Source organism: Panthera pardus, unplaced genomic scaffold (assembly GCF_024362965.1).
Source record: "Panthera pardus isolate Hobbes unplaced genomic scaffold, ASM2436296v1 HiC_scaffold_20, whole genome shotgun sequence".
NCBI lineage: Eukaryota > Metazoa > Chordata > Mammalia > Carnivora > Felidae > Panthera > Panthera pardus.
The window spans coordinates 83134550-83148316 of NW_026526766.1; the positions used below are offsets into that span (position 1 = coordinate 83134550).

At 40.1% G+C, this 13767-nt stretch overlaps 1 protein-coding gene across 4 annotated transcripts in view; it reads right to left on the reverse strand.

Moving 5' to 3' along the window:
- NR6A1 (nuclear receptor subfamily 6 group A member 1) overlaps positions 1–13767 on the reverse strand; it is a 230481-nt gene that overhangs the window by 34181 nt on the left and 182533 nt on the right. For all 4 annotated transcript variants that reach the window (XM_019421169.2, XM_019421171.2, XM_019421168.2 and 1 more), the window contains one exon: positions 3446–3688. In XM_019421169.2, coding sequence (XP_019276714.1) covers positions 3446–3688 — 243 coding nt within the window. The remainder of the gene's footprint in view (positions 1–3445; positions 3689–13767) is intronic.

Here is a 13767-nt window from a genome sequence, read left to right on the forward strand (position 1 = left end):
TTATTTTGTTGCTCAAGCTGTTCTAACTTTGGATATTGGAAGTGCTTTCAGGTTAGCTCCTGTGACCTTTCGATAATGCTTCCTCCTTGCCCCTTCCTTTTTAAAATATAGCACATTCTGGCGCGCCTGGGTGGCTCAGTTGGTTAAGGATCTGACTTAGGCTCAGGTCATGATCTCACGGTCCGTGAGTTCAAGCCCCACATTGGGCTCTATGCTGACAGCTCAGAGCCTGGAGCCTGCTTCAGATTCTGTGTCTCCCTCTCTCTCTGCTCCTCCTCTGTTCATGCTCTCTCTCTCTCCTTCAGAAATAAAAACATTAAGATAGCTAGCTAGCTAGCTAGCTAGCACATTCTAACTTTCTGGCACCACAGATGCTCCAGGCTTGTCTTATATTTTCCCTGCCACAGCCCTAGAATAACCCATTCCTTCAAAGAGTCTGGTTCCTTTTATTGATATTTGGAGACCAAGATCTGGTTCTTCTAAAAATTTTTTCTGAACATGAGTTCATATTGATACTTCCAATCTTGCACCAGATTGGTGCTTCATTCTTGCCTTCCTCTTTCCTGATTTATAACTTCTTTCTCTGATGTGAGAAAATGGACTCTCATTATCAACGATATATTTACCTGCTTGTTCAACTCCAGTATACAAATAAAGTAGTGACAGACTTCCTAACCCATAACCTTGAAAGAAACAAATTTATAAACTAGAGAGCTTTGTTTGTATACAATTCTTTTTGTCTTCAGCCTTATGGTATATAGTCGAAACACTATTTTCCAAGGTCAGCTCCTTTCTTCCCCATTTCCCCATGTGATTTATCTGTAATACCAGTTAGACTCATTCATCACAGTGTACATTCTATCTTTCCCCCCATAAACTTGTTGCTTTTAAACAAATTTATATACCATAAAATTCACTTCTTTAGTGATGTATATTTCTACATTTTGACAAATGCATAAAATTATATGGCTAACACCACAGTTCCACGTAACAGTTCCATCAACCAAAAACATTCCAAAGGCAACTGCAATGTAAATGCTGCTTTCTTAGCACCAACCAGGAGGTGGCAGCGTTTCTCTCTGAGAAGCAGCTTCACAAGGCAACTAAACCATCCAGCAATGCATGCAAAGGGACAAAGGAAGGCAGTTCCCACCCCTCAGTACTCCTTGTGTCATCTTCTCCTGGCTATGGTTATAGGAGTTATGAAGTTAAGCTTCTTCCCTAAAACAGGAGAGTTTGGTTAGAAGGTCCAGAGTCTCATATTCCAACTAAATAAGCAGGATGAATCATCAGAGAGAACAGTCAAGAAGCCAACCATAAATATGCTTTGAGAAAATACAGTGAGGACAAAAAAGGGAGATGAGAAAACTGGAGACCAACACCAAATCAGATCAAAGTGGGGAGATGCTCACAGGCTCTCTCTTCAAGATGTTACTTGTTTGGCAGTGGTGGCTGGGAAACATTTCTGTAAGAGGAAACGGCCAGTGTGGAAGGGAGAGGACTGCTAGCTAAAGGAAAGAACCTGAGCACAGGCAGGATAATACAAAGCATGCTTGAGGCACAGGAAGTAAATTCTGGACAGAAAAGGAGATTAGACACATAGCAGACAAAGTTGGTAACAATTTAAATGCTGTATTACAGGTGTTTATCATGCAGTAAACACAGGGCATTCCAACATGCGAGTAGCTATGCCCATATGGTAGACGCTGTAAAGCAGCACGTTGTCTATACGGTTAGGTACCAGCCCTGCCTGATTAATAATGAATTACAACTTAGTAATTATTATCCACATAATCACCACTAACTTATCTACTGGTAAGGTATTTTACCTCTCCCAGCTGCATCTATAAACCGAGGGTAATATTTAATAATAGGTTTGTGCATATTCAATGAGACAATGCATAGAAAGTGCTGAAGAGTTTCTGATATACATAGTATCTGAAAAATATTAGTATTATAAGTAAATTATAAATGACCTAAATTTATCTAAATGCCCTTTTTTTAGAACTTTCTTACCTTTCTTCATGATAGGCAAGCTTTTAAAGGATTCTTCTTATCCCACATATAATTTAAAAAAACAAAAATAAAAACCAGTGTTAAGTATATCTGGTTGTCTGCACTTATTAATGAGACAAAACCAATTTGAACAGTTCACTAAATCTAACTCCCGCCCCAACACACTACTATTATGAACCCCTAGTACCTCGCTGAGTATTTTATATACGTTGTCATATTTAATCCTCTAGAGAATTCCCAAAAGGTTAAGTACTCACTATCACATGATTTTAAAAGTAAGATAATTGACCATCAGACATAAAGCAAACTGCCCAAGGTCACAGAACTGATCTGTCACCAACCCCTGCCTCCATGCTTTCTACTGAACTGTACTATACTATATTGTCCACCCTCCATGAGAACGCTCCTAAAGTTTCTGACACTGGCCCTCTCCTCTTCTGTATCCAAGTTCTTTCCTTGGGTGGTTTTTACCCACCAACAAAATTTTACCACCTGATTGCAAACAGTTCCACAAACTTCTGCTTAAAGGCAGGACTTTTCACTTCAGTTCCTACATATCCACATTCCTTGGTGGACATTGTATGTGTCTTTCACAGGTACCTCAAATAATGCACTGCCAAGGTCAACGCCCCACGCTGCTTTTTAGCCTGACTTTTTTTTCCTGGTAGGGCTGTTACTATTAATCCAAATCTTCAAGTTCAACTTCTGGTGCTGCCCAATATCCAGTATGTTATCAACTCTTATCAGGTAAGCTTCTCCCACGTCTCCCCATCTGTAACATTACTTTTTCTGCCCCTCCTTCAGATTCTTCACACCTTTATTCCAGACTCTAAAAATTTTCTAGGTAGCCTTTCTGCTTTCCCCCACACCAATCCATTCTTTAAAGCCTGCCCCTTGGATTAATCCTCTTAGAAAATTGGTTTATTCATGTAATCTCAGGCCAATGGCTCTCAGAAAGCTTCCCCCAAAATCCCACATTCTTCACAAACCTGGATGCAGATTTCTGGGCATGCCTAACCTCTGAGTACACCATGATTCTAGCAAACAAAATGATACCACATGCAGGTGACATACTGCCTTCCTACTTTTTCATCCCAAATTCCTACTTCCTGCTATGCTCTGAAAGAAGAACTAGTGGAGTATATGAATCCCAGTTAGGACTTGATTGTTAATTGGGGTCTTGCCAAATGGAGCCTGTGAATTCATTCTCACAGAATCTGTAACATCTCACCAGTCTTTCTCCCCACCGAATCTGGGAAATCCCTGTAGGCAGGCGCTACACCAGATTCGTTTTTGGGTTATGAGTACATAGTACAACACCTGGCACACAGTGCAGGCTTGGGAAATAAATAACGCCAAGGCTTAATAGCTAACACTAAGATACAGTGATGGCTGAAGGGTGGGTAGTAGAGCCACAAGCACCACTCACCCTTCCGATTCATCCCCATCTGGAGGCATTTGAGCAGGCGGCAGTACTGGCACCTGTTCCTCTGCTTCCGAGACATGACACAGTTCTTGTCACGACTGCACCGATACACCCGCTTGTTGCAAATGCTCCGCTTGAAAAACCCTTTGCATCCCTCACAGGAGATGATTCCATAGTGCAATCCTGTGGCACGGTCCCCACAAATGAGACAGGTTCGTTGTTCAGCCCGATCATCTGGAACAGAAACTGAACAGATTCAAGTTAGAACACATGGAAATAATGGCTTTAAGCCTGCAGTCCTAAAATAAGCAACCCTGTAAGCGTCCGACTTCAGCCAGGTCACGATCTTGTGGTCCGTGAGTTCGAGCCCTGCGTCAGGCTCTGGGCTGATGGCTCGGAGCCTGGAGCCTGTTTCCGATTCTGTGCCTCCCTCTCTCTCTGACCCTCCCCCGTTCATGCTCTGTCTCTCTCTGTCCCAAAAATAAATAAAAAAACGTTGAAAAAAAAAATTTTTTTTAAATAAATAAATAAATAAAATAAATAAAAAAAAAATAAAAAAAAAAATAAGCAACCCTGTTCTGGGCAGATCAAGAATATCACTCTTTCCAGGCTGACTGGCAAACAGGGGGCATCTTTAGAGCCTTTGTCTTAGGAACAGATCCTTACATCTACCTGCAGATAACACAAATATAGCCCATCTAAAAAATAACTCATGCTCATGCTCCTCCTCCTGGGTTTCATCATGACTTAGACCAGTATCCAGGTCAGATACTTGGGAGATATCTTCGACTCCTCCCTCTCCCTAACGTTCCTCAGCCACAGCCCATTACTTCTACTCTGCAGAAAGGTAAGGATTACTGATACTGTATGTAAGTGCCCAGCACAGGGCATACATCCATTAAAGCAAAGTTGTAATTATTAACCAGTGAAGAAGTTTTAACCATGCCCAGCCAACCAACCAGTCATCCATCCATTCAACAGATATTAGGCTCTTCTAGTCTAGCCTAGCTAGCTAGCCTAGCTAGCTCTTCTAGTCTAGGCACTATTGTAAGGCATGGATACAGCAGTGAATAAAAGTCCCTGCTGAAGCTTACGTTCTAGCAGAATCTCTACTCTGTGTCCAGGCCCTGTGTTCCATACTGGGTATTCAGAAATAAATCATCATGTTCCTGATAGTCAAGGAACTTACTGTCTAGCAACAAACAAGTTAGTCGAAGAGGAAATTCAGGCTGGATATATAGCTCTCTAACTTCCTCTTCCCTCAAATTCACTTGCTCAGGACCAAGCAACTGCTAAAGAACAGCCATATGACAAAAAAAGGTGTTCTGGTGAACTGATATCAGATCTTGCTAGCACGTGCAAGAAACCTCCAAAAAAAGGTTTTGATCAGGGGCCAAGAGATTTGAACCTCACTGCTGAGTAACAGGTAAGATACAATGATTAAGAACACAGCCTTTAGAGTTGGAGATCCTTATTTTACTGAAGTTCTGACACTTACTAGCTGACTGAACTTGGGAAAATTAAGTTATTCCATCTATCTGAATCTAGTTTCTCTCATCTGTAAAATGGGGGTTATAATGGTACATACATATCATAGATAAAATACTCAGCACGATGCCTGGGCTGCAATGGACATTTAATAAATGACAGCTACTATTTTTATTATCATTATCCTAACAGGCCCACACTTAATGTGATAATAACATTCCTGAAAACAAAAGCATTTGAAAGCAATGTTAAAGAATGTTAAATGGCAGTATGTGTAGGAGAGATGTAAAGAAGAAAGGATACTAGCATTTAGGCAACTTTATTACATGCCAACTTAGAGATGTCTTTATGATCCCTATTTGTAGTAGGCTGGATAATGGCCACCCAAATATATCAGGTCCTAATCCCTGAAACCTGTAAATCTTATTTTGTAAGGAAAAGCGGGCTTTGCAGATGTGATCAAATAAGGATCTTGGGTTGGGAGATTATTCTGGCTTATATAGGTGGGCCCTACTTGCAATCACACATGTCTTTATAAAGAGAAAGACAGAGGGAGATTTGATATAGACAGAGGGGGATTTGATATAGCAGAAGAGGACACACACACGCATGCACGCACACGTGCACAGAGGAGAAGGCAATGTGAAGACAGGTGGAAGGTGGACACAAGGAATGGCTGCCACTACAAGTTGGATGAGGCAAGAAATGAATTCTCCCCTAAAGCCTCTGGAGTAAGTGTGGCTCTGCCCACCTTCATTTCTACCCAGTGATACTGATGATTTTTGGACTTCTGATTCCCTAACTGTGAGAAAATAAATTTCCGTTGTTTCAAGCCACCCAGTTTGTGGTAATTTTTAACAGTAGCACAGGAAACTAATACACAATATTTTTTCCATACAGGGAAACATATATTAAGGCTCTTGCCAAAGAACACAGCAAATAGCAGGTATGCAGAGAGAACCATCAGATACATGACCACATGGCTAGGGATATAGAGAAAGACAGATATGGAAAGAAGAATCACCTAGGTTCTTGAGGACTCTGTATTTTGTAATTACAAAATTTTCTAAGCCTTTCTTTTTTCACATTTTTCTTTAACATTTATTTATTTTTGAGAGAGACAGAGACCGAGTGCAAGCTGAGGAGGGACAGAGATGGGGAAACAGAATCCGAAGCAGACTCCAGGCTCAGAGCTGTCAGCACAGAGCCTGATGTGGGACTTGAACTCATGAACCATGAGATCATGACCTGAGCCAAAGTTGGCCACTTAACCGACTGAGCCACCAAGGGGTCCCACAGAACTTTCCAAGCTTTTCTAAGGCTTGGATGAACTTCCTAACTGTGGGCAAACTGACATACCATGACAAACTCACATTCCCATGTCTTGGAATACACTACTTTGTTTTCTTTTTAATTGGTCAAGCTAACTTAAATGGGTTTTTGTTACATGCAGCTAAAAGAAACTTGGTTAAAATGGTTCTATAAAAATGGCCCTGGTGTAATAAGTATTCTTTTTCTTTTCCTTTTTTTTTTAAATTTTTAATGTTTATTCATTTTTAAGATACAGAGAGATAGAGCACAGTAGGGTGGGTCAGAGAGAGAGAGAGGGACACACAGAATCTGAAGCAGGCTCCAGGCTCTGAGCTGTCAGCACAGAGCCTGATGCAAGGCTCGAACTCACGAACCGTGAGATCATGACCTGAGCTAAAGTCGGATGCTAAATTGACTGAGCCACCCAGGCGCCCTATCTTTTCCTCTTTTAAAAATGCAAAAGAAATTCAAGGTAAACATTAGAGTAAAGTTACAACAGAAAATTTAAAAACCAAACCAGAAAAAGCCAAAAAGGCAAAATGAATGATAGGACAATAGTACTATGTGTGGGATGGGATTCCCTAGAGTGCTGGGCTTGAGTTGCTGAAAGGGCTTAGAAACAGAACATAGAATACTGTGAAAAAATCATGACTGGATACAGAGGACCTAAATTTTCTCACTTTAAATTCAAACCTTCAATATTAAATTTACATATGCATGATATCACATTCTATCACATATATGATATATATCATACATAAACACACATTAAAATGTAAACCAGGGGTGCCTGGGTGGCTCAGTCGGTTAAGCGGCCGACTTTGGCTCAGGTCATGATCTCACGGTCTGTGAGTTCGAGCCCCGCGTCGGGCTCTGTGCTGACAGCTCGGAGCCTGGAGCTTGCTTCCGATTCTGTGTCTCCCTCTCTCTCTGACCATCCGCTGTTCATGCTCTGTCTCTGTCTCAAAAATAAATAAACATTAAAAAAAAAATTAAAAAAAAATATAAACCAGAACTCTATCAGAATAGACTTAAAAAGAGTTATAATTAATCAATTTCTAGAAGAACCATACCATCCCTTTCTTCATGGATATGATTTCACTGAACACCGACCACAACTAAGCACTGTGGTTTGTGCTGTGTCACATAATTCTCATAATCCCAAAGGTGGATACAAGTGCAATCATCCTTTTGTAATTGAGAGAATGGAGATCTCAAAAAAAAGTTAAGTAACTTGTCCATTTATGAGTTGACGACCCTCATCTGCTAGTATCAGAATTGGAGTTCAGTAGCCTCTTTAGAAAGCATTCGTATGGTACTCTGTGCAGCATCTGGATCCAGAGCAAAGGACCCACTGAGCAACAATCCAATACAGACCTGTTAAGCATCTGCTTATACCTTGTGACACTGCTTGTTCTTGTCCTTCTCATCAGAGTTTAAAAGGCCACAATGAGATCAAAGACGAGGTGGGAATAATTCTCCACTGAGGGCACAAAGAGACTAGATTCCCTTTGAGTCCTATGACGGCTTCTCTCTCTGGCCACAGCTATTCTTCCTGCCATGTTCTGTTTCTATAAAACAGCATTGGTCTATGCCACAGACCAGGAACTAATTCAGAAGGAAGCCTCTCAAAGGTACAGGAGAAAGGCTCTCTCCCAGCGAACCCTGAAGCCCTTCAAGGAAGCATTTGACAAACTCCCCTCACAACATGTGGGAAAAGATCACAGAAACAGGAGAAATTATTGTTAACTGACCACTTGGGTACCAGGCCCTGTGTCAGGCACTTAACATGTTATTGTGCTGAATCATAAAATATAAAGTACCTTATTTTACTGAAGAGGAAACTGAAGCTTATGAGGTCACCCAGTCACCAAGTATGGGAGTTAGGGCTAGAACCCCCAAGTCTAAGAATCTAATCATCACATTCTGTGGCCACAGCAAAGCAAATCTATCTATTCCATATGCAAGTAAGTCAGGCCCTTTGCCACTTGGGGGGGAAAAAAAGCTAAAAAGCCAAAACCTGTGTAAATGAACACACTGAAGCAAAATGCCCCAACTGTGCCCTGCCAGATACCAGATACAGATTTCTGCACCTCCTATTCTTGTAATGGAGTTGAAGGGTATTTTTATCTTTATTATTTCACTTGTACCAGGCCAGGACAAGGATCATTTTTATAGATATCACAAAGAACATTTAGTGAGTATTCATTGTGTCCCATGCAACATTCAAGACATTTTTACATGTGTGGCCTTACTTATTCATCACAATAACTGAGAGGAATCATTATTCTCATATTACAGAACCTGGAATCTTAGAGCTAGAAAATGCCTTGGAAATTGCCTTGAGCAGACCTTTACTGGAGGCATGAATGCCCTCTACAACATTCCAAAAATAAGGGGTTGCCCCACACTCTACTTGCACATCTTTAGGGAATCAATAAGATACTTCATTCCATTCATTTCATTTTACACAGTTTTAATGGTTCAAAAGCTTCTTTTTACCCTAAGCAAAAGTCTGTTAACCTGAAGCTTTCCCTACTGCCCTGAATTATGTGCTCAAGGGCAAAAAAATAAACGCATAACCTAACCTAGTTTATATACCAACCATTCAGAAATTTAAAGCTAAATGGGGTTTCCAACTGTGAATTTCTTCTTCTTCCATTTCTTTTTTAAATGTTTATTTTGAGACAGATGGAGAAAAGGAGAGAGAGAATCCCAAGCAGGGTCCATGCTGTCAGTGCAGAGCCTGACGCGGAGGCTCGATCCCACAAACCACGAGATCATGACCTGAGCCAAAATCAAGAGTCAGATGCTTAACTGACTGAGCCACCCAGGCGCCCCTTCCTCTCCCATTTCTTATTCTTAATGAAATCACATAGTATCAAGATCTCTTCAAGTATCCAGAACTGAATGTTTTTTTTCTTAATATAAGACTCAATTAGCTTTGCTTTTATGTTTCTTCAGCTATCAGTACCAGTAAACACATAGTATTTTATAATTACTAGTACTGTAAAAATGCTACATACTTAATAACTGGCAAACTGAAGCTTAAAAGAGGCAAAGAACCTTAATCTTGGTTACACAGCCAGTCAACAGAACTGAAATCAGAATTCAAGACCTTTTATTTCTAATCCCCCTTACACTTAATTCATATCTCATTCATAAACGTCTAAAGCTTAAAGTATTTATCACATATACCATTAACCCATGTCTTTCTTTCTTTCTTAAGATTTTTTATTTTTATTTTTTTTTAACGTTTATTTATTTTTGAGACAGAGAGAGACAGAGCATGAATGGGGGAGGGTCAGAGAGAGAGGGAGACACAGAATCCGAAACAGGCTCCAGGCTCTGAGCGGTCAGCACAGAGCCCGACGCGGGGCTCGAAATCACGGACCGCGAGATCATGACCTGAGCCGAAGTCGGCCGCTTAACCAACTGAGCCACCCAGGCACCCCAAGACTTTTTATTTTTTAAGTAGTCTCTACACCCAATGTGGGGCTTGAACTTACAACCAAAAGATCAAGAGTTGCATGTTCTACCAACTGAGTTAGCCAGGCATCCCAACCCATGTCTTTCTTATTCCATTCTTGGGAAGGTGAATGCTGAACCCAAAGGTAGGACTTTATCTTTGTCCTTGATAAATTTTATCTTTATATAATAAATTCTGTATGTCATTCTGGCCTATTGAAATCTTTAGGAATCCAGTCCTGTCACCCAGTGCACTAGTTATTTCTCCTACCTCCTTCTTTTCTCCAGGTTTGGTATTAGATTATTTGCATTTCCATCCTTAAGACAATATTAAACAAAATGTGGTGGGGCACCTGGGTGGCTCAGTTGGTTACATGTCTAACTCTTGGTTTTGGCTCAGGTCATGCTCCCACAACTCATGAGTTTAAGCCATGCATTGGGCTTTGTGCTGAAAGTGTGGAACCTGTTTGGGATTCTCTTTCTCCCTCTCTCTGCCCCTCCCCACTGCATGCTCTATCAAAAATAAACATTTTTTTAATGTGGCCAATAAATAAACATTAAAAGGGGAGGGGGCACCTGGATGGCTCAGTCATTAAGCCTCTGACTCTCGATCTCGTCTCATATCATAATTTCACGGTTTGTGTGATCCAGTCCCACATCGGACTCTGGGCTGACAGCACAGAGCCTACTTGGGATTCTCTCTCTCCATCCCCATCTGCCCCTCCCCTGTGCTCGTTCTCTCTCTCTCTCTCTCTCTGTCTCTCTTTCTCTCAGAATAAATAAATATACATTAAAAATAGAAGAATATGGGAATGCAAGCTGGTGCAGCCACTCCAGAAAGAAGTATGGAGGCTCCTCAAAAAACTAAAAATAGAACTACCCTCCGACCCAGCAATTGCACTACTAGGCATTTTTCCACAGGATACAGGTGTGCTGTTTCAAAGGGACACATGCACCCCCATGTTTATAGCAGCACTATCAACAATAGCCAAAGTATGGAAAGAGCCCAAATGTCCACTGATGGATGAATGGATGAAGAAGATGTGGTATATATATATACAATGGAGTATTACTCAGCAATCAAAAAGAATGATTTGTTGCTATTTGCAAATACATGGATGGAACCGGAGGGTATTATGCTGAGTGAAATTAGTCAGAGAAAGACAAAAATCCTATGACTTCATTCACATGAAGACTTTAAGAGACAAAACAGATGAACATAAGGGAAGGGAAACAAAAATAATATAAAAACAGGGAGGGGGACAAAACAGAAGAGACTCATAAATATGGAGAACAAACTGAGGGTTATGGGAGAGGTTGTGGGAGGGGGGATGGGCTGAATGGGTAAGGGGCACTAAGGAATCTACTCCTGAAATCATTGTTGCACTATATGCTAACTAATGTGGATGTAAATTAAAAAAAAAATTAAATTAAATTTAAAAATATATATATAATAATAAATGGGGCATCTGGGTGGCTCAGTTGGTTAAGCATCTGACTTCAGCTCAGGTCATGATCTCACAGTTTGTGAGTTCAAGCCCCATGTCAGGCTCTGTGCTGACAGTTCAGAACCGGGAGCCTGCTTCAGATTCTATGTCTCCCTCTCTCTCTCTGCCCCTCTCTCACTCATGCTCTGTCTCTCTAAAATAAATAAATGTTCAAAATTTTTTTTAATATATAGTAATAAACAAACAGAAGGTGGCATTCTGGTAATCTGTGAGAGACCCTTCTCCAATCTGACTTAACCATTAGCATTCTGGAAATAGATGCTCAATTAGCTCTGCCTCTAGATTAGACCAGACACTCTAGTCTGGCTTGCATTTCTCTATCTTATATATAAGGATATCATGAACGAATGTGTCATATAACTCACTGAAATTTCAGATTCATTACAGCATCTACAGCAGACTCTGACTAGTGAGACTAACACAAAGGAAATATTCATAACCATTCCTAATGAAGCACTGTTAATTTATTAAATCAATGTTCTTAATCTGTATTATTCTACCTAAAATGTAATGGAAAGAGAATTAGGCAAGTAAGTACTTCATATTGGAGACTATGGATCATAGTAACTATACTGCTCAGAAGTCAGAAAGATAAGAGAGGAGTTGACAAAAAAAACGAGGGTTTGAAAAACGGCAGGTATTTGAAACTCTGAACAAGGTAGTTCGTTAGCTGCAGAAACAGCAATGAGTAAAAAATAGTGTAGGAGAGAGAAGACTTACTAATTTGTCAGAGAAGATGAATATTTATCTTGATCAGCAGTACTAGAAGGGCTCAGACAGTGACCTTTGAGAATACCATTTCCTACAAACAGGAGCCTGGACTCCTTAGAGAAATGGTTGATTCCAGATTTGAGGCAGAATATATATAGGATGAGTGTTGTTGTGCTACCCAAGACTAATATGGGATCATGTTACATCAAAAAGATATAGGAAGCAGGGCACCTGGGTGACTTAAGTCAGTTGAGCGTCTGACACTTGATTTTGGCTTAGGTCATGGTTTCACAGTTCATGAGATTGAGCTCATGTGCTGACAAAGCAGAGCCTGCTTGGGACTCTCACTCTCCCTGCCCCTCCCTACTCATGCTCTCTCCCAAAAGAAATAAACTTAAACACAAACAAAGAAGAATATAGGAAGCAACACAAAAAGCCTCCCACTCACCTAAAATGGAGCAACCTATATACATCAAAAAGAATAATGACAGCAGTGGGTTAAAACACTTCAAAGATAATAATCAATGCATTTACAATAATATTAAAAAGAAAAACCTCATTAGTTACCATGGAGGTCACTTGCACACTAATTCATTATTCTGAAAATTGATGTACTAAGGGGAAAAAAGCAAACACTAAAAGTAAAGCTACTGGAATCTTCCTCTCTTTCCCCTCTCCTCAAGAGTAAAAGGAGAGAGGAAGATATAAACTAAGACAGTTTTTAAGAACTTTAAACTTTTAAACTTTATGCTTTAACTGAAAAGACTGAAATTAGGTGAACAGACCTGCGTGGCAGTCAAGAGAACAGGCTTGGATAGGGAGGTAGAGTTGATCTCAAGGCCTACAGCAAGGTAAACCTCAACTCACAGATGGAAAGGAAAGAGAGCAGGATCTGCTCTCCAGATCTCTTGAATAGAGGCAGTAGAACATACAGACTAAGAACCTAGGCTCTAGAGTTACACTCTGGCTCAAACTAGGCTGTCACTTGCTAGCTGTGTGACTTTGAGGTATCTCAGTTTCTAATCTACAAAATGTAGATAATATTATTGTACCTTCTTCAAATAACTGTTTTGAGAATCAAGGAATTAACAGACTGCTTATAAATGACATGGAACTCTAGCATCCTCATGGTATTAGAATGAAACAGCTTTGTAAATTCTAAAGTACTCTAACACTATTATTGCTTGTCTTTTTTTTTTTTTTTTTTAACTAAAAAACTTTTAAAATTTAGCACAAAAGAGTATTATTCAGTCTGGTGGCAGGGGAAGGTAGTGACAGATTTCCTAGAAGAGGTGAGTTCTGAAGTATGACTACCACTTAGATAAATGAAGGCAGAGGAGGGTACAGGGAGAAGAAATAACTGGCATATAAAGTCATGTCTTAAATTTGCAGCTGGAAAGCTCTCTCCAAGTTGGGTTTCCTCTGAGAAGAATCTCGTTCCTTTCTATAACAGCCAAGATACTTCACTGAGCTTTAGCAAGACTATCAAGATGAGTTACACAGAAACATCCACAGATACAATGTCAAGTTATGTCTTAACCTCTTTATATGTGAAAGAGTCATGATCTGCCCATAATTTGGTTCCTACACAATGTTCTAAAAGGAGACTGCTGGTTACTCACGATAAATAAATGTAACATACATGAGCATTATTAGAAATAAGATAAGATATTGGTCTTTGCTAGTTTTTCAAACCTTAGGAATAATCTTAAGAATTTGTTTTCAAGCCAAAAATTATTCTCATGCAGGTAACAGGAAGTATCATATTAAATTTCATTTCTTCAGGGGCTTTGGGTGGCTCAGTTGGTTGAGCGTCTGACTCTTGATTTCGGCTCGGGT